Source organism: Haplochromis burtoni, unplaced genomic scaffold (assembly GCF_018398535.1).
Source record: "Haplochromis burtoni strain Fernald_Lab_line unplaced genomic scaffold, NCSU_Asbu1 Contig_21, whole genome shotgun sequence".
NCBI classification, from domain to species: Eukaryota; Metazoa; Chordata; class Actinopteri; order Cichliformes; family Cichlidae; genus Haplochromis; species Haplochromis burtoni.
In genome coordinates this window covers 2,767,367-2,793,444 of record NW_024582382.1, presented here as the reverse complement: position 1 = coordinate 2,793,444, position 26,078 = coordinate 2,767,367, and the positions used below count along the sequence as shown (strand labels likewise).

The following is a 26,078-nucleotide window of genomic DNA, read 5'->3' as shown; positions in this document are numbered from 1 at the left end:
CACACACACACACACACACACACACACACACACACACACACACACACACACACGGCCTGCGGCTGGCAATACACAGATTGTGTATAAAGATAACCTGGTTGTGATGGCAATTCCTGTATCCAGTATTCATAATGCATGATACTGTAGAATGTTTGCTTTTGTAAAAATGTAAATAACACTGTTAATATGCTTTGAACCATGTTATAATAAATGATAAAATATATGACTAGAAGCACTTGTGAAATTAAGAAGGAAGTGCAGTACTACACAGGAATTTACGACGTTGATTACAGATCAACAAACAAATTATGACAGGTTTCATGCAACGCCTCAGGGACCATACAGTTGAAAATTTGTATACTGCACCTGCTCATTTGAATTAAATTAACCTTTGTGGTCATTATCTTAATGTTTATAATGTTCTGTCAAAATCATTTTGTCAATTTACAGGCAGCTATATCGCAGTGATGGCCTCTGGGAAAACAGTGAATCTGGAACAAACACATGTCTGACTGGCCAAATTGTGTTACTGTCATTAGTTGTTTGATTCTACCTAAAAAAGAGAAGTTTTTACCTTGTAAATAAAATATGTGGATGCAGTATGAGAAGATGAAATGTTGTCTGTCAAAGCCTCTGTACTTAGAAATTAAGAATATAAGTTAAAGAAAGCCTGAATGAAGCAGCTTTATTTTGTTAGCATTGAATGATATGTTTACTCAGTCTCCTGCTCTTCTGGCAAAAACAACACCTGCCTCTTTGCTTTACCGTCATGCTAACAGGAACTGACAAGTGAGGTAATAACTGCAGCCATCTTTAAACTGAGCCCTGGTCCCGATTCTGAGAGTGGATTCAATATAAATATGAGCACAAATGTTCTGCTTATCAATTAAGAAATAGAGATTGTGTGTTAACTTCTATTTCCTGAAAGATCTACAAAATAATCTCAATATTTAAAACAGGTTTATTGATGCTATCAATAACTTTGACTTTCAGTTCATGGAAAAGTGGGACATCTTCTTTATTTATAACAATAAAGTAAGTTTGTGAACATGTGTTTGCGTGCTCCAGTGAATGTTTAAAGTGGACCTATTATGCTTTTCTTTGTTTTCTGTCATGTTAAACATGGCCAACATTTCAGGTTGCTAAATCCATGTAAAAGAAATGTAGATTTTCATCCACTTATAGCTCTTTATGAGGCTGGTTATACCAAATATGGTTGTCAGAGATAGATCTGCAAATCTTTTGCTTGCGAGGGGCAGCTAATAAAGAAGGAGCTACGTCTTTTTTTGCAGGGAGCTGAACTGAGGGGCTGAATGACCCCCAGTATGAGATAAATATGGATTATTTGGAACTGTGAATTATGCAAAGTCACTCCAGTAGAGTAAAAACATAAAAATCTGGAGTTTTAAATAAGTTTAATAGGTCCACTTTCACTAAACATGGCAACATTTCAACAAAAGTAAAGAAAAAAGCAGAAATAAATAGGCACTGCATTGTCTTAGACAGGAAGAGAGCAAAGACGGTTGCTAATTTAGTTCCAAATGCGGCCACATGATGGTGTGGATGTGTAGGCGTCCTTATGCTATATATATATATATATATATATATATATATATATATATCACACAGGGTGATATATTTATTATTATTATTATTATTATTATTATTAATCTCACTTTGCCAGACTTTAAATAGCACATACCAACATCTTGCTTGTCATTCATTTTCTGATGCCACACAGAGAACTTAAGGAAAAGTAAATTTGGAGATTAGCATGAAATAGATTTCATATACTGTATTTGTGTGTTTGATATTTACTAAACACCTTGTTTTCCTTCTCATGGTGTAAATCCTTAATTTTTTTGTTCAGAAAGTGAGCAGATTAACTGAGACACTGGCACAGCTACTGTATGAGGCAAAGCTAAATAACAGTTGAAGAAAACTGATACGTAACTTTGATTTGACGCAAGTTTGTGTAACTTTAGTAACTGTCTCTCTTCACACCTCTGACACCTCACCCCTGACAGGGAGGTGTAAATCAAGACCATGGTGGCAAAAGCGGTTCACGGCCGACCAGCTGGCCTTCTGCTTAATGAAGAGACGCAGCTTGTCCCTGAAGGTCTCTCCTAGAAAGCTGTAGATAATGGGGTTGAGGCAGCTGTTGGAGAAAGCTGCCAGATTAACAATGTGGCCTGTGAGCGGGTAGTCGTGCCACAGGGTGGTAGCAGTCCTCTGCGATGGGTCAGCTGTGCCCTGCAGTAGCTGAATGCTGATGAAGACGTTCTCTGGCAGCCAGCAGATGAAGAATACCAGAACCACCACCACAATCATGCGCAGGGCCTTCTGCCGCCGTGGCCACAGTCCACGGTGCTTCTGGGCCCTCATGAGAATTCGCCCAATCAGAGAGTAGCATAGACCAATGATGGAGAAGGGCACCAAAAAACCAATGGTTACCTCCAGCCACTGAATCTCAAAGACATTGGCGAAACAGAAGTGCACCTCACCTCTGTGCTGGGTCTGCACAATGGTGAAGGGGAGAAGCGTGGCCAGGATGGAGGCCATCCAAATGAGGCCACAGCTGAGCTTGGCGTGCTGCATAGTCCTCAGTGGGTTGCTGCTCATGGAGCTAGCCAAGGCGATGTACCTGTCAAAGCTCATCCACGTGAGAAAAAAGATGCTGCTGTACATATTGACCTGCAGGAAAAGTGACATGAAGGTGCAGAGGACGGCGTAGTCGTAATACTTTTCATTCAGATTAAAGACCTCAATGAGGGAATCTGCCACCAGGATGAGGTCAGCTACAGCCAGGTTAACAAAGTAAAGATCGGGGATGGTCATCTTCTCTCTGTGGTTCAGGTTCACCACCAGGATTAAGATGTTACCAATAAATCCAATAGGAAAAAGGAGGATGGTATACAGGCAGGAAAGGAAGAGACCAACGATGTATGACTGGTATTTGTCTGAGTTTTCGCTTAAGTCTGTAGCATTGTATGGATATGAAGTGTTCAGTTGTTCCGTACTGTTTACATATATCCAGACCCAAGAGATTGTCTGCCCTTCCATACTGTCTGTGGTCGGCCTGTCCTAAATCATAAGCCAAGTGTAAGTCACCTGTAGCTGCTACATCATTACACCACAGTAGTTCCCAGCTTCGCCTCTTCAAAGGGTGAATCATCTATGCTGTGAGGGCATGCTGGCAGAAGTCAGGTGAGTGGAGAGAATCTTTTATGGCTTCTTTGACCCCATGCTCACATCAAGTTTCATCTACCAAAAGATTTTTGAAGCCGAACAGGAGCGCCTCCATGTCTTAAAATGGCCATTGGCCCTCAGCTTCTCCAATTCACATCACAACTGCAGTCCTGAGATTAAAGGGTGGCTTTTTTTCTCCTCTTTTGAGTCATCTGATCTGAGTCCTGATTTGTCTCTTCAAGTCCACGTGTATCTCTATTCAGCAGGCTTTGACCCAAGATGTTATTGCTGTGACACCTGAGCTGTCTGAACAAAAACGCCCCTCCAAAAACAACAACATGAAAGACAATTAGGGGTAAAATCTTGGAAAAACAACACAAATCGTTATATTCATGATACAAATGAGATATAGGTACATAGCAGTTACTTAAAAATACTATCAAAGATAAAACATGAAAATTATACACCTTAAACAGAACATTTAGGGGAATAAATGAATAGCAACAACCAAATGTGCACATTAACATTCAAGCTTTAGACTTAAACAGATGCATTGAAATCTTTCTTTAAAATCCTCAACCAATCCGAACACCCTCCCTGTTGAAACGCAGAGTGTATTCTGTATGGCAAACTTGACCTTTAACAAAAATTCTCAGCTCCCAGGGTTTTATTCCCATCAGAGTAAACCCCTCTGCAATATTAATGCACTCTTGGGAGGCAAATATCATAAATTAATGTGTAGACTATGAATCTCACAAAGCAATATGTGTACAGTATTTTTTTATCTTTACTTTAAATGTCTCTGCTCTTTAAATGCATTGCACGTCATGATTGTGCTGCTAATTAGACTTTTCTATTAAACATTTAAAGGCAGTGCAAACCCTGAAATCTGATGGCAGCATTGATCAACAATTCACTTTATTCCTATATTTTTTCAACAATCAATTAATCAGGGTGGAGAATTTCAGTAAAAATCATCTGGCGATCATTGACATCTAAGAAATGTAATATATTACAACTTTCTGAGTGATTACTCAAGTTGAAGACCATAATACATAACTTACGTAACTGCATTCACACAAGAGAAAGCCCCATTCACAGTGAAATTAACTGAGTACATAGCAAGCGTAACACCCACACGTGATGTGCTATTTTCTGTCTTTTTAAGACAAAACACATGAAATACATAAATCTCCAACCAGTACAAAGAATTTGGTGATAAAAAAAATACACTTACATATAAATCTAGCATTTATTGCTCCTTCTTGCTTGCCTGGTGTAGAAGTCAGGGAGCCAGAGATTTGTATATCCCATGTCCAGGCTTCTCCTCTGCACCACCTGCTGTTTGGCCCAACCCTGTCTGGAAATGAGGGGAGGGTGGGAGGCAAGAGATGATCTGTCACGCATAGTTTGTCAACATGCTTCATTTCATTATCTTACTCTTTCTCCTCCGACTTAGTGATTCCAAGGATCTGACAAACATCTAAATCCTAAAATCACAGAATTGAACAGGATGCGTGCTAAACTTTAAATCAAAGAAAAGTTCTGGCAACAATTAGATGCAGCGTGGCATTTACCTGGACACAACCAGCTTGTGTTGTTATAGAAACCACATATTGTTTTAAGTATTTGTTCACCTGGGTAGCCTAGCATTTAGTCCTAGGGCCAGTGGAAAAATACCAGGCATTACCTTGCTTTTTCATTAGTATGCTTGTATAATAAGTAAAGAATTGATTTTTTATGTACAACAAAAAACAGTGACGGTTGCTTATTCAATGCCCACGGTCAATACGACAATTACACCCAGATAAATCTTTAAAACACTGTGAGGTGTCACTTTCAATAAGTGGGAAACAAAACAGGCATTTTGCTACTGGCCAGGGTTTAACATCAGTATAATTTGTGCTCATTTCTATTACACCTGAGACTATGGAGAGCTGTTGGATGTAGTGTTGGCTGATTTGGCATCTTCCTGAACACTCAGATGGATTAGCCACAGATACCTACAATTATTCCAGACATACAATAACCATGCGCTAAAACAGAGCTATTTACTGAGAAGACATCAATGTGAAATTAAATTATGCTTGAAAATATAATAGATTAAACTATCCCAGTATAATTATTGATGCCCTAAGCCTAAGCCTACTATAATTAAGAGTAGGTATTCCCAAATGATCAGTTGGCAGCTGCAAAAAACGGTAGCAGCTACGGAAAACAATGATGTAATCTTATAATAAATGAACTCATTAAACTCATTAAAGGGGACGTTATATACATATCCAGAGGTGGATGCTAAAATTAACCTGACCCTGTAATTCCAAGTGTACATGAATATTTAAAACCTCTATCGTCAATGTGACTTCCATTCACACCTAAACAAAAATACAGGCTGTAGCAAAAACAATATGACTTATAAATGCAAATTTTTACTTAATTTCTTTCATTTGTCAGAAGGTTCAAAGAGCAATTTAGAAGACCTCTATGAGAAAACCACCGAGGGAATAGTTCACCCTCCCCGGGGTAGAGGTGTCGGGGCCCCACCCTGGAGCCAGGCCCAGGGAGGGTGTCTGAGGGTGAGCGTCTGGTGACCGGGCCTTAGTCCATGGGGCCCGGCTGGGCACAGACCAAAATAAGGGACATGGGCCCATCTTCCTGCAGGTGGTGGGCACCGTAGGGGTCGGATGCATTGTGAGCTGGGCGGCCACCAGGAGCACAGGTCCTGGCGGAGCAATCCCCGGCGACCAAGACTGGCCAAGGTTCAATAAACATAAATTTTTTTATTTTTTTTTTTATCATTTTGGTATCCCAAGTAGCTGAAAAGTATAATCCTATCCCTATCACTCACAGTGACCTGTGAGCCAAAGGCTTGATGTGGAAAGTCTTTTTCTAATTTTGGCTTTATAATATCATTAAACATCTTAATTTCTTAATTATACAAAAACACAATGGTAGAGTCTAAGGATAAAAAACGTGAAACTATAGAAGAGCATAATAGCTCACCTTCAAAAACAAAAACATCTAAGCAGGACTAAAGTGAAGAAAAATTGATAATTCAGGCAAAAGCTTCCAAAAGACCAAACTTGACTTTAAACTTCTCACAAGGTGGGAAGGTCGCTTCATTTAAAGACAGCCTGGGGAAGGCAGGGAGTTGGGGTCAAAGCTGCATCAGTGCTGGTAGGTATGGTGTTGAAGTTCCTTTGGTATTGCTGTGTGCCAGCCTCAGGGCTTTAAAAAAAAAAAGATGTGAGCAACAATAAAAAGCCTGTGGAGGTAGTGAATTTAAAGACAGGGAAGGTCAACGCACTCAGAGGCGTCTGGGCTTGAAGTTTGGACAGAAAAACAAAAATAAATGTTAGAATTGAAGAAACTGCAGCCAACACAAAAACAATACCTAATGATGTTGAATGATTTTCTTTCTCGTAAATAATGTGATGACAGGATTAGACAAAAAACAAACAAACAAACAAAATCAAACAGGCCGAAACCCGAGGAATTAGCTCAAAACCTTGGACATATTAAATATCAGCATCCAGCACTGTGAATTTATATTTGGCAGAAGATGAAGAAAAGCATAAAAGGTTCCCTTTAGATAGGAAAAAAAGGGAAACATGTGAACCTTGTTCCCCCAGCACAGGATTACAACTTAATCTGTTGTGTGTGGAGTTGCTCACATAAAGCATTACGATCTTTACTGTGTTTTAATAATGTAAAAGACATAGCAGTATTATTGAAGGGACTTTTAAGGGACAACAGCAGCATGCAACAGCAATATGTCGCAGAGCTTCATGTCGTCAAGGAGCTGTGTTTTGGCAGTGAGGATATGGTACAGCAGAGCAACAGTAGCAGTCTGAGGGAGCAGACAGGGTCAATACAGCAGCTGGAAGCCCTGCTGGTGCAAACAACTTTGGGGTTTTGACAGGAGAGTGGACAACAGAGAGCTGTTTCTGTGGGTTACATAAAAGAGGATTTTAGCTGCGGTAGAAGGTCAGCGCAGCAGCACACACGAAGAAAGACGAGAGCAGCAGGTCCGAGAGGTCATGCAGTCAGCCAGATTGGTGTGATTGTTTTTTCCCCAGCTACCCGAAATCTGAGTTATTCAGTCTGCGCGACTTCACTCAGATAAGGGGAAAGCGGGGATGTAGTGGTCAAATGTGCAAGTCAACAAAACCAAATTCATGATGACTGCTGAAGCACACTTAGTTGTATTTGTTTTAGTAGAGAACAAATACCTCACATATGCCATTCCCCACCAAAGCATGATAAAAAGCTGAAAAAGAAAAGGTAGGGCACTGACCGATTGTTGGATTTCTCTACAGTATGAAGCACTTCTGAGAAACAAATCAGGCTAAAGGTTACATAAAGTCTGGGCCTCATCTGGATAAGGTTTTTTGTTTTTTGTTCCAGCAAGATCTTGCACGGCTGAAAAGATATTGAGCGAGACACTTTTTAAAACTCACTTAAAAATGCTGCAGGAAATCTCTGTTTTCCATATTTTGCTCTTTATTATACAGATAAAAAACAAATCATTATTACAGTTTTTGCCTTTTTCACGATCTGCATAACATAGAATTTCCATACTGTGCTTCAAATATATATTTCTGTCTTGAGGCGTTTCGACTGGACTTACAGTATATGCTCAATGTTGTCAGAAAGGTTGCAGTTCATGCTTATGTCCACTGGATGGCCCACTGGCATTAACAGTGATTGATGTTGGAGTGGGATGAGCAGTGGGTTACAGGAATCCGGTAAAAGTCTTCTGTGGTGTTTACGATGATTTATGAAAGTGTCTGAGTGTTTCAAAGTATTAAAGCAGGTCAGATGTTGATGTTTTTATTCTAAAAATACACAGCAGGTCAACTGATGAAACTGATGGATAAATGCACGATGAATCAAACATTTCTTTTGGTCTCATTTTTAAAAAATTGAGCCATAAAATTCTGTCATAACTACAAAACATACTATTGTTATAACTCCTCTTTAAGAACTAGGCTAAATATGGAAGCAATACTATCAGTACAACCAGTGTTAATGGGAAGTTTTGGGGTTTAACTGCTTGTGGTTGGGGGAGTGAAAGTGGGAGGTCTGGAGGAGGGAGGGTACAGCACCCTCATCTGCCTCCACTTACCGGTCTGATGTGCTGCTGGCTCTATTCAGCATCTCCCACAGCCACAACCACAAACTCTGAATGGAACATCCTGCCTGAGTCCAGCTCCTCTGCACTGCTTCCAGGCCTATGTTTGATATTTAGCTGATGCTGGGATTTTTATTGTTAGTCTATTTTTTTTTTTTCATTTCTGGAGATGAGAAGCAAAAAGAACAGGTTTGGCAATGGAGGAAGGGTGGGTTGAATTCAAAGCATCTGCCCTGGTGCACATGTTTCCCCAGAGCTGAAGTGATGCGATGGGCTGAACATGAAGGTTCCTTCCTGAAGCTTTCTGGTCTGTTCTGAATTTATTATGGTGGGAGATTTCAAACGTGTCAAGGTCAGACCTTCCACCATGTGAAAGGAACCGTAGCCCTGTTATTCTGCCATTTATCAAGAACATGTTCACCATGTTCACCATGTTCTTGATAAATTGCAATCTTTAGATTTGTTTATCTTTTGTACAACTGCTATCTTTTTGCTGTGCTCCTGCCTTTTCACTTCCTTTGCCCTATTTAATGTATTAATTCTTATTCTTTTACTATCATGTGGAGGGTTTTCCTGCCTGCAGTCAGACACTTTTGCTCTCTCTTTCTTGTGGCTTGGTTGCTCTAGGAATTCAGGATTTGACGCCACTTCTTCCCCTTTTTCTGATCCCAGCGTGAGATACCTGCATGAGAACTGTAACCTGTTTGGTCTTGCTCCTGCCTTTACATTATATAGCCCAGTTTTCATCCACATTAAGAAAAAAACAGCGGTGGGTTAAGGTTTGTGTGTGAAATGTGGACGAGTGCCAGATAAAACATTTTAAACCGCAAGCCAAATTCTCCATCTTCATAGGTGGTCTCTGATACTGTGTGTAAGACCGAAGCCGACCCTCATACTTCCTGGTCTGGCTGAACCTTTAAAGGAGAAAAACAACATTAAGACTAATGTAGCACATTACGAAATCTGTGCTATGTCAGCATTACTCCATTTCCAGACACATGCTGGTACACTTAAGAGCTTTTCCTGGTGCACTTAGCAAAATAAGGACGAAAGTGTGAAACTTGTAACCTGACACACTTCACACTTCACGCTTTGCTTTTATTCCAAGCAGATAATCCATACCAGATAATGTGTATGTGTAACTTTACAGTATATGGCAAAAAAAGTCGTTTGACATTATTGGAAAATATCTTCTATATGCTTTCCTTAATGCACCTGCAGGCCTGGGGGAGTTGGTATCAAGTGCAACATGTTGCTGCATAGTTCCTTGAGGGCTTTTAGTTGGTGTGCAGTTGTTTGGGTTGTACGCGGTTTATATGTTTCTTTGGACATAATCATGTGGGCTTGTCAACATGTCCAATTACCCTTTTGTAATCAGCTCGATGATAACAACACATATGAATAATAATCCCTGCGTGCATGACGAGTTTCCTGCTCTTTAAGAGTGACAAACAACTGACAAACTCAGTAACTGATGAGTGATGGTTTGTGCTTTTTGAGTTAAAAAGCTCCGAGAAAGTTCAATCCTCAGAGGTGGAAACAGCAGCCATGACAACCATGTTTTTTCACTTCATTATCATATCATTTCCAGATGCAGTGCACATGATTCAAGACCCCCTCCTCTTCCCACTGGAGATCTTATGTTTGCCTCTATATTTTGGTCTCTCAGGTATTATTAATCCACACACTGTTGTGCAATACAGTGTAACTGCTTCCTAACTGTAATATGAACATCATAACCGATTACTTCAGCCTGTTCAGATTTAACTGAAAAGTTGGCTGTTTACAGTGTGATCCTGCTAACTCACACACTTCTAGCTCTTACTTGCAGACAGAGGCGCAGCTCTAGTGTGGAGGGCATTGTTATTAGATGCCTACACAACATTGTTTTGTGACAGAGAATAGCAGCAGCCTCGGACTGTCAGACCCACAGAATGTTGGGAATGCTGCTATTTTCCCCAGCCTGTGTGTCCTGGTTAAAGGGTCCCTCCACAAAAGATGTGGTGTTAGCCATGTGGTAAGCAGGAAGGGAGCTGTGGCATTGTTCACAATCGCTTTCACTGCAGCTTAGAAATACAGGACAACCTACACAACTTTCACAGTCCCCTCCCAGATCTGATAAAGGTCTGTGGGATTAAGTTGCAGACATGCACTCAGTCTTCCTTAAAAAAGAAAACAAAAAACAATGCTTTTCACTCTATGCAGCCTTCATCATTAAAACGTGTAGTTTTTAAGCATTCTACTTTACACTCACCAGCCGCTTCATCTGGATACACATGTTCAACTGTTACTGCAAGTATTAACCAATAATCAGCCAATCATATGACAGCAACTCAGTGCATTAAGGTATGTGGAAGTGGTGAAAACAACCTGCTGAAGTCCACACTGAGCATCCGAATGGAGACGAGTGATTTACTGGGATTTTCCAGTAAAAAAATCTCTCGGGTTTATAGAAACTGGTCTGGAAAAAAAAACAAGCTATCCAGACAGGAAGGCAAAAAAAAAAAAAGAATCTGAATGCACAACATGTTGTCCCACATAATGGGCTACAGGGGAAGACCATCCCAGGTGTCAGTCTGGTCAGCTATAAAAGTGCACTGAGGCTTTTACACAGGCTCACGAAAATAAGACGAGCCTCTATCTTTGCTGTAACATTAAGATGGTAGTTTAAAAATGTGTCATAAACAACATGAAAACATCTCGTTGAATCTTTACTGTCAAGAATGAAGGCAGATTGTGGTGGTACAAGCAAAGTGTAATTAATAAAGTGGCCAGTGAGTATATAAATGCCTACATCAGAGCTGATTCACTCATCCCATCATCTAATCAGGGGTACTACTGAGATTAGTGTCACTAATGAACAGCTCACATGCATATGCACCACCAGTCCACCAATAACCAACATCTCAAGATGACTTTAAATTAGCCAACATCCACGTAAGCTCAGATCTATGGATTCAAAACACAAACATGTTCACTATTTAAAAATAATACAAACATCTGACAAACAGAGACATTGTTCACATGACCACACGAATGGTAAGATTTCACTGAGACAGGAAGGAGCGGTTATATCCATTTTAGTTTATTGTTTAATCAGTCTTTGACTCAGCTGACAGTAGAGTACTTACAGAATCTAAATATATCTCTCAGAAAATAATACTGTAGTTTTTCAAAGAGCATGGTGTCCTCCTGCAAGATTTTTACATACAATATATACAAATCATTTTGTACTATACATATACATTTGTATACACAGTCACAAAAGCATAACATCTGAATGTGGATTCATCTGGATGTTTGAGGTTTGGTTGTTCAAATAACTAAAATGTATCTGTACTCGTTCAACATACAAGACCTCTTAGGGCTGTTTCTTTGCGCCGACGCGAGGTTTTGGCCACCTCTGAAATAATAAACCATTCTCAGACACGAGCAGCCATCTGAGTTAGGTGTGATTTGAGCTTTGATCACGCTTTAGTTTCTAGTTGTGAACATCACGCAATCACTCCATGTAGTGACCGCTGATCATTAATTCTGCCAAGGGATTGGGGTTGGATAGTTAAAAAACATTTTTAAAAAAACAGACTAATGGATGAAATTGCAGCAGTGGTTAAAGAAAACTGATCAGGCAAAGTTAGGCAGCACATGCACACATCATCTTCAAGCAATCCAGAAAAACTCGATGGTATTTTGAAGCAAAACAGTGCATTTATTTAGCTACTGGAATCTCTACATGATTGTCACTCTCTTAGTGTCGTTTGGTGCAGCTTCAGAACTTATGCTGAAAAAGATTAATTATGAGCACCCTCTGTTTGGATATCTTTTCATAACACTTACATGCAGTTGGTAGTATATCACATGAACTGCATAAAATCAATTTAAGTACGTTTTTCGGAGGAATGAACTTATAATTACAAAACGTAGCAATTTCTATGAAATTTCTAGAAATTCAGTCCAGTGTTTGCTCTTCATTCCTAAATGCTCAGTTCACATTAGGACACTGAACTGAGAGCAAATAATGATTAACTGTGCCAAAAACCATCCATTCAAGGATTTTGTGGGGCAGCACATGATGCATTTTAGGTGAATACTATTTCCCAGTGACCGAATCCATATGCATGTAACGAGGGCAGCGCATGAAATGCTTGGAAAAATAGAGAGAGTGTGTATGTGACTTTGTTATAATCTTGACAGAAAAAAAAGGGCCAAACCTGTTAGTACATCTGGCATTCCTTCACATTTTACAGCAAAAGCGCACTCGCCCAAATACTTCAAACATTTCAGCTCAGCTTTGGGTCATTAACAGAGTTAATGTGTGCTTGAAGGTGTAAATTAAAACTGAATACAAACATACGATTCATATCAGAGCGCGCCCGTCTCCATTTAACTTCGAGTGGACGCCCCACCTTGCTGGTGTATCATTTCACAGGCTGATTAACAAACTGGCCTTTTAATTCAATATGCAAACTAATGCAGTGAAACAGCAGACCGAATGCTAGAACGTGTTTTTAATTCTGATAGCTGGGATTCGTCGCCATCAGATTGTTATGTTCACTGTTTACCATGGCAGGCAAGGAAGCAAAGCAGCTTTGATAATAATGTGCATGTGAGCAGCATTAAAGTTCAAACTCTTCTGTATTGTACACACTGCTTCTAGGTGCTTATCAAGTGGGCTTTTCATATGTTTAAGAAGGTTTTTGATACTGTTAGTGTGCAAAAACTTCACAGCCAGTCATGAGTCTTGTGGCCTGTGCATGACAACCCCTCAGGGCTCTCTCTGTGACCCTGTGTGGGGGTTCACTGACCCTAAGTGAGGCTCTGGGTGGATAATTCCTGCAGAAATAGATCAAAAGTTAACAGAACACTGGCTGTCAGCGCAGCTTAATGAGTGGATTTCAAACTGTTTGTGGTTATCAGGTAAGGTTATAATCAGCAGAGATCACACGAGGTATACTGGTTATGTCTGAACCCTGAATACAAGCTTTACGTGAGTGTTCCATTTAGTTCTGTGTGATTTCAAAGTGGTGTAGATGTGTGTGTGTCTGTATATATATAGTGGAGCTTGACAGACGTAAAAATAATCTCTTTGTATGTTTGAGTGGATCAAAACTTCAGAATACAATCTTTGAAATTAAAATGGGAACATATCTTAATATCAGTACTTAGTTCTAGCCACAGGGTAGTGTTGGTGTCCAAGACAAACTTAATATTGTACTCCAGCTTCAACATGTGAAGATTATTTAATCTGATAATCAAAACAAATTAAAGCAGAAGGAAAACTGAGTTCAAATAAAAAAAAGAAGTGGCCGAGGCTTATAGTTTGAGGGCGGTAAACAGTGATTTCCACTGGCACGCACACCGTTCATTAGTGGTGGTTGCTTATGGGTATACCAGCCACCATCATTGCAGGGGTGGAGAGGGTTCTGTTAAAAAACTAAGTAACTTGGCTGCATTTGATAATTAAACTTTTATAGCTTATTGGATCTGCTTGTGTGTTAGAGGTGAAATGTAGGCACAAAAACCACACCCACTCCCAAAGGAGGACGCGGAAAAACTGGATTTTTTTGTTGTGAAACTCTGTCCTCGGTAGTTATTGGATGATTGTTCCCAATTTACTACCCTTAAACTAGAAGCCTGAGTTTCTTGTTGGAGAAATGTATTAAAAATAAACAAACAAACAAAAAAAACCCAGCACTTAGTGGTTTTTGTTTCCATTGTCCCCTCATTGCAGACCTAGATAGAACAGATTAAAATCCGGGAAGGTGACAGGAAATTCCAGAGTTAGCTACGTCGCTCTCAAAACAGTCCGGGGTTGTGAGAGATCCCCGTCAGATACTGGCGCTATAGAGGGGAGATAAGTGCTGGCTAGGCCGAGAAGTGGAAAATGCAAGCAAGGGGGGCGGGGGATCTCACGTCACCACTTGCTGCACTGTTGAGCGTTCACGAGGGCAGGACTGGTCTCTGCAATGCAGCCTCCTGAGCAGCCGCTGGAGCTTGTTGGAGAAGTTTTTGTTCATCTGCCTGTACATAAGAGGCATTGCAAAGCTGCTGGAGAACGCCAACAGTTTAGATACGCATCTCAAGAAATAATAGATAGGTAAGTAACGTGCACTGCTAATGTATCCTGGTGCAACAACTACAGTATGTACTAAAAGAGTCATGTAGTACGGAGTCCACAGTACGAACTGCACACAGACTGAAGCTAGCAGCAACCTGTGTATGGAAGGGTCCAAGCGAGCAGAGTCCTGATCCAATGGTGTAGATTCCTTCCTGATGCGCAGAATGAGCACAAAAGCATAAAGCACAGCCAGGGCGGGCACCACGTAGCCGATGAACATCATGATCGAGTCCGCTGCCTCCTTGTTCTGCATTTTGGAGCATTCGACCATCTTGGTGGAGATGTGGTTGCACACATAGAAGAGCAGCGAGGAGAAGCTCGTGAGCACTGCGCCGCCCCAGATAAACCCGCACACGTGTTTGGTGTTATACACACTCGACATGTACGTGCGAGGCAGCGCGCGCTCTATGTAGTAGTCCAGACTGAGCAGCGTGGTGGAATACATGATAACCAGAGATGAGATGTTGAAGAGGATGAGTAGGGTGATGTAAACCTCATTGTTATACTCCCACACATGCCAGCGGGTGAAGGTGGAGCTCAGCAGCTCCACGGGCGCCACCAGGTTGAGCACGAGACCCGCAATGGCCATGTTGACAAAATAGACATCGGGCATGGTCATGGACACCTTGTTTGAGAGGTTGACCACGACCAGCAGCACATTGTAGCACAGGCCCAGTGGGAAACACACCAGGAGGTAGATGAGGGAGAGGATTGACAGGATGAGGCCAAAGTCCCGGCAGAGCCGGAAGTCCACGCTGGTGTCCGTCTCATTGTAAACCATGCAGATCCACATCGCTGGGCTCTGACACGGATCAAGCACTCTCAACAGGTCGACTGTGGACAGAGTCAAAGGGAAAATAATTAGTCATTAATGAGATATGTGTATGATAAAGGTAAAAATAACATAGAATTCCTGGTAGATTCATTAAACTCTTAAGCTTTGCTATAAGGTTTAGTTTACCATTCTTCTCAAAAACCATAAAGTTCACAACATCCTAAAGTTTGTGTGGCTTTTGTTTTCTTTTTGTTTGTTTAACATATATGAATTTCCCTCATCACGTGCTTCCACTGTCAGAAGCTGGAGGTAATGCACCTACACGCCTTTTGCCAACTGCCACTGTACAAACAGGATAAACGCGCAAAGTCTGAGGTTAATAACCGTTAAAGAGTAATGTTTGGAATTCCTTTGAATAATAAATCCAAACACGGTGCAGTGCAAATTAGAACAGATAAAGATAAAGCGTGCCATAAATGTACCACAACTATGCAGAGTCATCAGAGAACGGTTTAGGACTGAATGCGAGTTTCGAATAACAATCGAACAGTTACCAGAGAAAGCTGAATAGCACGTTTGCTATTTGAACTCTCCATCATTTTCAGACAAAGCAAATCATTAAGTGGCTTCTTGTGCTCTTTGAATCAGGGCATTGTAATCCTGAAAAAAGACGACTCTAGTGACACACAGGGAACAGTGAAGGACCTCTGAAATGCTAATGATGGTGGCCACCAATGAGGGCATAAGTGGTGAGCCAATTAACAGCTTAAACAGGAAACATATTAGCCAATCCTGTTGGAGTAGAAGGGTTACAGTAGAAGAAGAACAGTAACTCCTTTTCACTCGTGATGCATACAGCTTTCAAGAGGAAGAAGCTTTCTATCCTGTTACCTATTTAATATTACCTTATTGTTAGGGCTGTTTTTGTTGTGCATCTGCACTTTATTGTTGTCAATGTCTACGCATGGGACAGTGTGAAACGTAATTTCAATTCCTTTGTATGGCAAGTACATTTGAAGAAATTGACAAAAATAAGTTTTTCTATTTCTTTCTTTCTTTTAAAACCTTTTCTTCCTGGGATGTGACTGTCGATTATAAACATTTAATTTTTACGTTAAAGTGACAGTCATTCTCTTTCCCCCATTCATTTAGATAAGGGCTTTAAAATAACAATCCAGACATGAGTCGAAATAACAGTCAAGTCGCCAGACTTTCTTTTAGAGGGGCTTTGATGACGACCATCGTGACAAAGATGTTTCATTATAGGATAAAAACAGTCACTGTATTTTGTCTTGCAAAGGGATTTCCCTCTTAAGGCGCACAGACATAGGAAGAGCCTAGCAGTGACCATAACATGTCAATAAATTCAGCAACTTGTGGTGACGGTGGGGAAAAATAACCACTGGTGACACAAAGGGGGCGAATATTGAGGTAAATGTACCTCACCTTTAGGTGAGAGACTGAAGCAACAATCCGTGGAAGTAAAGGATACAGCTGTTGACATATGACTAAATACATTAGTGGATTACCTAGGCAACCGTCAGAGGTAAATCCCTTTATATGCGGACTGGGCTTTAGGGAACAAGTGCACCTAAACAATGTGCACAACGAAATACGCTCAACAGCTTAAGGGAGCCACTGAGTTCAGGCTTTTCCTTTAATTTGTCATCTATGCGTGTACAGCAGTATATCTGACTGTAAAACATTTTAAAACGTATTTTTAACATCACCCAAAACTATCTTTATTTTATGTCATATTTATGGCTTTTATGAAAAGGTCTCTGAGTTTATCCTGCTTGATATTATTAAAATGATTCATTTTTTAAGCAAGGCCGCGACACAAAAACACGTCCACCACGTCTCGCCTATTATGCCACGGCTAACACTGTTAATTTCACTTCACTGCATCTGACTGACTGAATACAAACGCCTCACAATATGTTTGATTTGCTAGCTCAGCCTCAAAAACCCACCATTTCTCCTCACTGGCCAGAGCAAATGAGGCCTTTGTTCTGGTGGAAGAATACAAAACTGCATTTGTTTGACACCTTGGCGTCTCTCCCTCGCTCTGCCTCGGCCTCCTCGTTCTCCCTCCTACAGTTGCATGCAAGAGCGCTGCTGACTGCGCAGAGCTGCCCTTATATTTTTCATTCACACGCAGCGTGATAAAGAAGAACATTTCACAGACAGCTTTGGTGCCCAGTCAAAAGCATTTATCTTCCGTTCAAAGTTACTGCCAAGCTGCCTGGGGGCTGGGCAGGCGGCGATGGGTAGATTTATAAAGAGTGAAATGTGAAGCAGGCTTTGGTGAAGGGTCAGCGAAGGACGAGGTGTAGGTTGGAGTTCAGGACAAGGTCAAAAAACAAAGGAAAGGGGGAGACAGCGTAGATGTCACGAACATTTAGGAGTGAAGCTGATGGAGCTGGATGATTTAGATGTTTCCTTGCATAATTAACTGAGGTCATTCTTAGGAAGATTATTATTACAAGCTAAAGTAAATAACTCAGGTCCCACAATATTTCCTTTCCTCAGAACTAAATTGACAGATATGTTTCCACATGCAAAACTGCTTTTGGGAAGGGACGATAACATTTTTACATGGAAACAGTACGCCCGCTAATCTGTGCAGAATTTTCTGGAAATTTTCTCCCCGAGAACACCCTGAAACAAAGTGTAGGAAGGCAGTTTTGTTTTCAGGGAATGAGTAACGATGCCAGTAAAGGAGAAACATTCTTCTGTGTGCTTACGTAACACCACTACAGAGAGGCTGTTTTGGCCTTAAGCCTCTCACACACACACACAGATACACTCGGTCTCTCCTCTGTGCTGCTCCAATTGGCTGCAACGGGGCTGTAGTGGGGGCTGGAGCACAGAGACGGACAAGAAGTGGATCGGGAGGAGGGCAATCTTCACCGAGTCGGGAGCACTGGTCAGCCCACTTGTAAACACTGCTCTCAAACACCGGCAGCTTGGTGACTCATTGACGAAAGCAGACCTTGAAAAAAAAGCACACTATAACCAGTGCTCCTCTTTTCATCGATTCGTGCTAAACCCCCCTCACCACCACCACCACCACAATGCTTCCATATACTAAGAAGTACAGTAAGCTTATTCACCCTTTACTTCCTCCCACAACCTTTCATCACTTACAGAGAAAATGACTTAAGGGGAAGTTCGTGATTATTAAAGAGGACTCACTGCAATGTGGCTGGCAGTCCTCATTAATTAGCACCTGCTGTATACGGACATTTCTAACTCCCTGTCATTAACACATTGGCTCACTCTACAGCTTCTGATAGCTGCAGGAGTTGTTAAAAAAAGAGGGCAACTGTTTTCTCTCGTATGTATGACTCGAACATTTGCACTTTGTGTAGGTTTCTAATTTATTTCTATCTAATTATCTTATTAAAAAAAGTCTATTATGCTTGAGAACGTGAATCCCAAGTTAAGAAAACAGGTTAAAAGTGTAATTCTGTAACACTGCTGGTGAGTTTTCTTTCCATTTCCCTTAAAACCATCTGTGGGATGCCAAAAACCCTCAGGAAAATCCCTGATACGCATCTCAGTTTATTCCCCTGACACTCTTCCCATCCAAAGGAGTGCTCATCGGGCCAAAAACAGATCTTAGTTTGCTTTTCAGGAACAAATTTAGTGACCTTCTGGACAGTACTCCCCCCATGAGGACAAAGTCGTGCTTTCCTGTTGCGGGCACATAGATGGTGGGAATCACAAAGTCACTCAGGATGCAGTGATGCTCAACAACTCCAGAAGAAAAAGCCCCATTAATAATCTCCATAGGGAATCGGAGCCGTATTGTTGTAACCCTCCAAAGCAGAGTTAATAGGAGCTGTCTGCTGTTGTTGTGGAAATCCACTTACAGAATCTGTAATCTGTAATTTGACTAAAATATCGATATCTGACAGCGGCATATCAATAATTGCATTGCGAGAGGAAGCAATGCTGGCGTATTGATATTTTTCTCCACTTAAAGGTCGCATTTTCTCTCTGCTTCTATTCTTTTTGAACAGTAGGAAAAAGGCTGTACGTCATGCGAGAGGAAAAATAACGGGAGCGTTCATGCTTGCTGTCATCGCCTTCGTGAATGACAACAGTAACAGCCTTTTTGCCATTGTGGTGCAATTGGCGTGACCATGTTGGAGACACGATTTCACAATCGTGTTGGTCTTAACCGCCATTTCAGTGATATATCAGTACACAAAGTCACAGATGATATACACAGAGAGACGCTGCAACAGCTTGGAAAAAACATGAGACTTTCTGGAGAAAACTCCTTTGCTTCCTGTTTTGACTTTTTCCAGCATTGATGCTGAGGTTTGTTTGTTTTTTCTGAGCTCTGACACGACGACTGCACACCTCAAATGCCGGTGTCAAATAGTTGTGAGGCTGTGGAGACTTGTGGAGTGCACAAAAACCAATGCTGTGACCATAAACAAAGCTTTAGAGGGATCGCACTGAAAATGCATAGTAAAACAACCATTGCCGATTTTCTCAGACAATATTATGCATTAAAAAATATGACCAAAAGACATGCATTGTCTTAATTACCAATCCAATCTTACAAACAACCAATGCAGTGCAGAGTATATCAGAGTTGCATTATTAATATTATTTTTGCAAAGATGAATCTTTAAATGACCTGCTATGTAAAATTGGAAAAGCCCACATTCTGATGAATGTTTTCGTATAATCCTTGTGGACTGCTCGCTGTTTACCAAAAGCATTCATTCACTCTAGGCAACAACCACTCATGTCGTGAAAGTCAGTGCACTTTAGCTCTGCGCGTTTTGCCAGCAGCCCACGATAATGAAATCACTAGTTTTCTACTCAGCTGAGGGAAAAACAAGCGGGGTGTAAGAAAACGTCCACCCCTGACTCGGAGGCAGAACAGCTTCATGCTGCATGATCCACGTCTGTTTTGATTCAGTGTAATGAGGGCCATTTCATTTTCTAGCCCATTTTGGAGCCTGTCAAGGCTACAGCTGGAGGTGACGTTGTTGGGGTTGAGTGAAGGTCAGAGAGAGACACTACACCCAGCTGTTATTACGGCACGAGCGCTGTCAGAGCAGTTGTGGTCAGGGCTAAGCTCATGCAGTCATTGAAGTATGCATATTATCTTTTATTAATTTCCAAGGAGAATGGTAACTTGTCACTTTATTTTCCTTTCATACGGTTGTTGAATAAAGTCTTTCAAGGACCGTTCTTTAGAGAACATGCCCATCACGGTTCCCTTCTTTTATGCTACATTAATTATGAGCTGTGCTAACAGGAGATATAACTATTCATTCATTTACATCTACTGCTACAAGCATGCAAACCAGGAGAGAGCTCTATAGCCTAAGCTGAAAACTCTTGAACGTGACTTTGACTGCAGTTGTACACTTGGTTAAACCTTGTCTGAACTTTTTGCACTACGCCATGTGAAAAGTGGTTAAGTTTATTATCCCCAGAGGGGGCAGCCCTGCTTCGGCATGCTTCGGCCCCACCAAACACGATCGTGTAACAGTGACGCCCACGTGCTTGACGTCTCAGCGTTCTGAAGCCAGATATCACCGCCTGATGGGAGCAGTGTGACATACTGGGCGCACACCCCTCGTATAGCCTTACTGGAATTTACAGGCCCTTCTCAGAAAGCTGCGAGTGATGTCACATGATTCTGTAGCCATGTCTACAGCAACACAGCAGCAGCAGAATGTACTACAGCCAGAAAATAAGATTACGCCACTCGTTTTTGCACGTTTTTGTGCAGGGGTGTTTCCGGGGCTTTTTCAAACGGCTGTCCACGGGACGGAAATCATAATATTTGATTCGAAATAAACAGTGTAGAAAATTGGCTTTGAATATATTGGACATCACTGAAGATTGTTTTTGCATGGACTATTTGTTTTCCAAGTATTTAGTCTGTTAAAAATATATAAAGAAATATGCTTCAAGTATCTAAAATTAAAGCAAGCGTTATTCTTATCATCATATATAGGATATTATTGAATCATAACTACTGATTTAATAATGTGGACATTGGTTTATTGTTATGTATGTATTGTATAACTACAGCGTTGATATAAAATGGTACATTAAGTACAATCTTTATATTCAAAATAACCCACACTCTGAGGGGTGGCCATCACCCCAGTAGACTCGCCTCAGATATTGTTGCTATGCAGCAACATCAGACGTGTCAGGTGACACAATACAGCACATGCGTTTCTTTAATAACCCACAAATCTACAAAGTAACTCATTGCATTCCAATTCAAGCCCTGGGGAAAGGTTCTATGCACAAATTGTACAAATTGTTATCAGTTTTTGTACAGTGGAGGCAAAATAGCTTGAGTCTGAAAGCTTTTAAACGGCACATTTTCCTGCAAACGATAGAGATCTGCTCCCTTGATTAATGAGCACATCACTGATGCTTTAATGGATTATCTACTTCACAAGGGGTGTCAAACATCATCTGATTATCTTTGAGGAAACAGTAGTTCCTCTTATTGAGTTCTAGTGTAACAGAGTCTGGTCAAACATAGGTCGGTCTGAGTCTCAGCAGACTTCCTGGCTTCTTTTCCGGCAACTTGCTGAACTGTCAGCGGCTTCAACAAAGTCAAGAGTTCAATGGTCAGCACAAAGCAGGCTTACTGTCATTAAGCCACAGCCACACACGCCCAGTTGCCCTCCGGTCACATGGATGAAGTTGATGACAACAAGTGCAAAGACCGAGTCTTAAGAAGCATTTCATTTGGGTGATAAGCACCACTGACTAGTGGCTAGAGCTACTTCGCAATGAAGTGGCACACATTTCAAAATGAATGATAAAATATAGTAATTACCAATAATAACCTTCCTGCATCTGCTAAAAGCAATGATGAAGTAAAAAAAGGACTGAAGTAGGTAAAGCAAAGACACACGATCTGTCAAAACAAACCCAAAGTTGGGTGTAAAACCTCATTAAAATTAAGATTAAGACTATTTTTTGTGTGTATCTTAATGGTTTAGCACTACAAGACTGTATATGTGTAGGCATGGATATAAGGGAGCGCATTCAGACCTAGGTAACAAAGCTGTGCTCATGTTGCAGCTTGTCATAACATACATATTCCTCACAGTTAACAGAGCCACTAGTTTTAGCTCCCAACAGAAGGTATCAACAACAGATTGGAAATGATTATTCATATAAAGAGCAGATTACCTGAGAGGCCTTTTGATCAAAATGATACAACTTTTTTTCTCCCCTGCACCTCAGAAAGCTGATCCCGTGAGAAACCTCCTCGTCAGGTGTTGTTTTCCAAATACAAGCCCGTCGCTAAAATTGTGGAACTTCTGAAGCTGAATAAAGCTAAGAAAACATCAGCTAATGGAGTTGGAGGGGGGGGGTTTATTTATTTTTCTTCACGCCGTGTCATTACACTTGACCAGGCAGATGAAAGCGAGGATAGCTGTCACGACTTTACCATTATTTATTCCACCCCCTTTCTTTGTTGGCACAACTGCGACTACTCACTCTCGCATCTAGTCATCCCCAGCGGTGCAAATTCACTTCTTCCCACTTTCAGGTGAAAGCCAGAGACCGATACCTTTCGCATTTGTCGAGATGAAACAATGGAAACGAGAAGAGAACTCACCACAAACGTATAGGCTTGGATCGGTGACAACCCTAGGGAGGCATTGGGTTTTGATGTAGCATTTCCACTGGCATTTCTCAGTCGTTTCATTTGGGTATGGAAAAAAAAAAAGACTTGCGCTCGTGAAAAGTAAAACAGCGGGAGGGGAAAAAACACGTTTTAGTGGATTTCAGTTGTTTCGCTTCGCATCTATCAACTTTTCGGACGAGGCTGGATCTGAAAGGGGGCCGACCGTTACAGGCATTACTACTGCTGGAGTGCTGCTGAGCTCTACACTGTGTACACACGTGACCCTCCCCCACCGTCTCCTCACTCCGCTCCCCGCTGCTGCTGCTGCCGCTCCATGGTCGCGAGGCCCGAGTGGCCGTTCTGTGCTCTGATTGGATGGAGGACAGGGAGGTGGGGCGCGAGGGACACCCCCCCCCCCACACACACACAAACTCGTGTTTTCATCACTTTAGAGGACATTACTTTGATTTATGTTTGTTTCCTCGAGTCCTGTCTTAACGTTCAACTTAGTCCAAACCTTATTCAAACCTCGATCTAAGCCTTCATACTAAAATCAATTACGAACGTTTGGTGGACTTAATTTTTTATACCCTCCAAAAAGGAGTCCAATGAATCTCCAAGACATCATGGTGTAAAATATACACAGTAATTCATCAGAAGAATGGCGTAATACACAGCCTGATTTGTTATGGACTTCTCTGTGAATGGCGAAATCTCAGAACATTCATCATGAATCAACAGAACATTTTTGTAGCAGTCTGTCCCCCAATTTTGTTTTGCTTAACTCCAACCAGAAACTTAACCCTTTTTTGCAATGCTTAACCATCCAATCAACCTAATCCTACCTAAACCTATTCCCAACATAACTAGTTGTCCCTAACTTACCTAACCTCTACCTTAACTTACTTACCTGCTCAAAACAACATGAAAAAAATATACAGGTTTTGTCACAGGACAGACAAAGTGCTTTTGTGATGATGCACGCACATAATAGGCATGCATTCCTCCTCCTCTACATTCCACACATTAGTTTGTAACAGGATCATTGGGCGGCATTATTTTTAGATTAGTTTTTGGAGTGAAAGACAAAATAGCTACCAATGTTATGTTTTTCTGAGATGTAGTATCCTGTCTGAGTAAAGTATTTTTGAACTTTAAATGCATGGGTCTGTTACTTAAGCTGTATTTTCCAGTTTGGTTTATTGTGTCACTACAATCTAAAACAATCCAGCTCTTTGCTTTAAAAGATGTGTTTTTTTTAAAGGCCAAAGGACCCCTAACCATAACCTAATTTAATGTTGGGTTCAGACAACCCAGTGATGGTAAGTCGATTGGTCTGGGATCAGTGTATAATCTGTCAAAGACATCAGGTTGTGAAAGAATAGGGCAAAAGCTGAGTTTGTATTGCTGAAACTCTGGGGCACAAAGAAAGTTTCCAAACCTCCTTTCCAACTAAATGTTGCAAGTTGCATGACTTGCTTTACTCTTAAACTCTTATTGTGATTCAAAAGCTTTGACATGCAACATTTTTAGGCGCTCTTGCTCAATTCATTTCAATCAGAACTGATCAGAAATTTGAATTTGGCTTTCAACCCATTACTGACCTTCATAACACCTGCAAAGTTCAAAGTAGCTTTGGTGTTTCTCCAGCTGATTAAACAGTAACTGTTGAGAGCAACACCAGAAACAATTGAAGTCTTGATAGAGGTGAAGACAGATGCCTGTATATACAATTTCTGTTGTGGCTTTGTATGATTCCTGAGAAAAATATTGTGTTTTAATGCATTTTGACACATTTTTATAAACTAAAGAGAAAATTAAATGAGAAAGTAATGATAACGTTCCGTTTCTGTTTTCTTTAATGAAGATGAAATGCAATGCTCCCGTCTCTCAGAAAGAAAGAAAACAAAGGTTACATTCATAACCCCAAACGTAGCGTACTGGTGGATTTCTACTTTGTTACACGCACGAGGAAGAAATTGGAATATAACAAAGCTTGTAATTAGCTTGAGGAAACATTACAATAAATGCAGTACAATAAAAATCGTTTGCATTGTCCTGCTGAATGGACTCTGAAAAAGCAGCGGGAGTTTGGTTAAGGAGCTTAAGCATTATAATGCAAATTGTTTACAGTTTAAAGCAGAAATCCGGATTATGAGACATGTCAGTAACATAAAAAGTAACACTATAGGATTATTGCAACTAATAGCTCATTTTGCCAAACATTGTTACAAGATAATAGGCCAAGTTAGAAACTCGTTTATTTAAAAGCAATGGTGTTTCAAGAAGAAATATGCAATTATTGGGATATCATCATTTTATAGCTGAACTGTAGCTCAGTGATCTTAAGTATTTAAATTACCCTACAACAAAAACCTTTTTGCCCATACAGGAGTCATACATAGAGTGTGAATTTACTGCTTACCTGAGGGAAGGAGGAATACAGTAACAAAGTAAAACACAGCATTCAAGGACATAAAACATATACTTCATTAATATCTAAGAGAAGTAGAAGTACAGTACCTGTGCTTTTTGTGCTTCGTCGTGTCTCAGTTAGTATTCCTGCCCTTTAAGAGTGCTGAACATTAGTCTCTTGTTCCACTTTCAAAGAAACAAAGTAGCTACATCGGCATAATTTCTGGTGGTTACTTACAGCCAGTCAAAGATACTGAGAACTGTGATGTTCAAGAACATTAAGTTTAATCAGATAAGTAGTCATAATACAGGAAACTGTATGCTACACTATTTCCTTTGTTATCATTGACTCTGTCAGCTAATAAGAACTGAAAACTCTGTGCTATACATGCAAAAGTGTGTTAGTTTATTAGTCAGTGTTACAAAAGGCTTGGACCAAGCAGAAAAATGTCAACAATAGTACAACTATCTAGCAACATAAAGTCATCACGAAAAAGAGTCTAACCTTTACAAAACAGCAGCAGTTATAGTTCAGTTTCACAACTAGATTGAAAGTGGCCACTCTGTAAATTAAGTATAACTTCAATCCCCAGACTTCTTGTAAAGTGTTTATTTTCCTTGTTCCTGCTTGTCTCAGTCTTTTATCATTGCTTTTCAGCTAATTGAGGTGCTGCAGTAGAACAGCACACACTCGCTGCACTTCTTGTGAAAGCATTGCCCTGGAGACAGAGATGTTGTTCCAGTGATTACACCGTTGACTGTGTTCCTTTGTCCGGTAAGACATTCAGAATTTGTCACATTGTCC

General features: G+C 40.7%; 2 protein-coding genes across 4 annotated transcripts; both read right to left on the bottom strand.

Moving 5' to 3' along the window:
* Positions 1-1,684: 1,684 nt before the first annotated feature.
* On the bottom strand, positions 1,685-4,484 carry gper1 (G protein-coupled estrogen receptor 1). Its single transcript, XM_005920238.3, has 2 exons — positions 4,427-4,484; positions 1,685-3,511 (listed from the first exon to the last, which is right to left on the bottom strand). Exon 2 carries the CDS (start codon positions 3,061-3,063, stop codon positions 1,999-2,001), a length of 1,065 nt encoding a protein of 354 aa, XP_005920300.1. The 5' UTR covers positions 3,064-3,511; positions 4,427-4,484; the 3' UTR covers positions 1,685-1,998.
* A 4,382-nt stretch (positions 4,485-8,866) lies between these two features.
* On the bottom strand, positions 8,867-25,487 carry gpr146 (G protein-coupled receptor 146). 3 transcript variants are annotated; one of them, XM_005920247.3, is made up of 2 exons: positions 25,382-25,487; positions 8,867-15,275 (listed from the first exon to the last, which is right to left on the bottom strand). In XM_005920247.3, exon 2 carries the CDS (start codon positions 15,232-15,234, stop codon positions 14,233-14,235), a length of 1,002 nt encoding a protein of 333 aa, XP_005920309.1. In that variant the 5' UTR covers positions 15,235-15,275; positions 25,382-25,487; the 3' UTR covers positions 8,867-14,232. The 3 variants fall into 3 exon arrangements, with proteins under 3 accessions (XP_005920309.1, XP_005920310.1, XP_005920308.1); XM_005920248.3 differs by lacking the exon at positions 25,382-25,487 and adding an exon at positions 22,417-23,214 and having other exon boundaries at positions 8,868-15,275; XM_005920246.2 differs by lacking the exon at positions 25,382-25,487 and adding an exon at positions 22,850-23,201 and having other exon boundaries at positions 8,883-15,275.
* Between the last annotated feature and the right edge of the window lie 591 nt (positions 25,488-26,078).

What these genes read in the sequence shown, in the direction of transcription:
- gper1 (XM_005920238.3), bottom strand. Translation starts at nt 3,063, where the DNA reads ATGGAAGGGCAGACAATCTCTTGGGTCTGGATATATGTAAACAGTACG.
- gpr146 (XM_005920247.3), bottom strand. Translation starts at nt 15,234, where the DNA reads ATGTGGATCTGCATGGTTTACAATGAGACGGACACCAGCGTGGACTTC.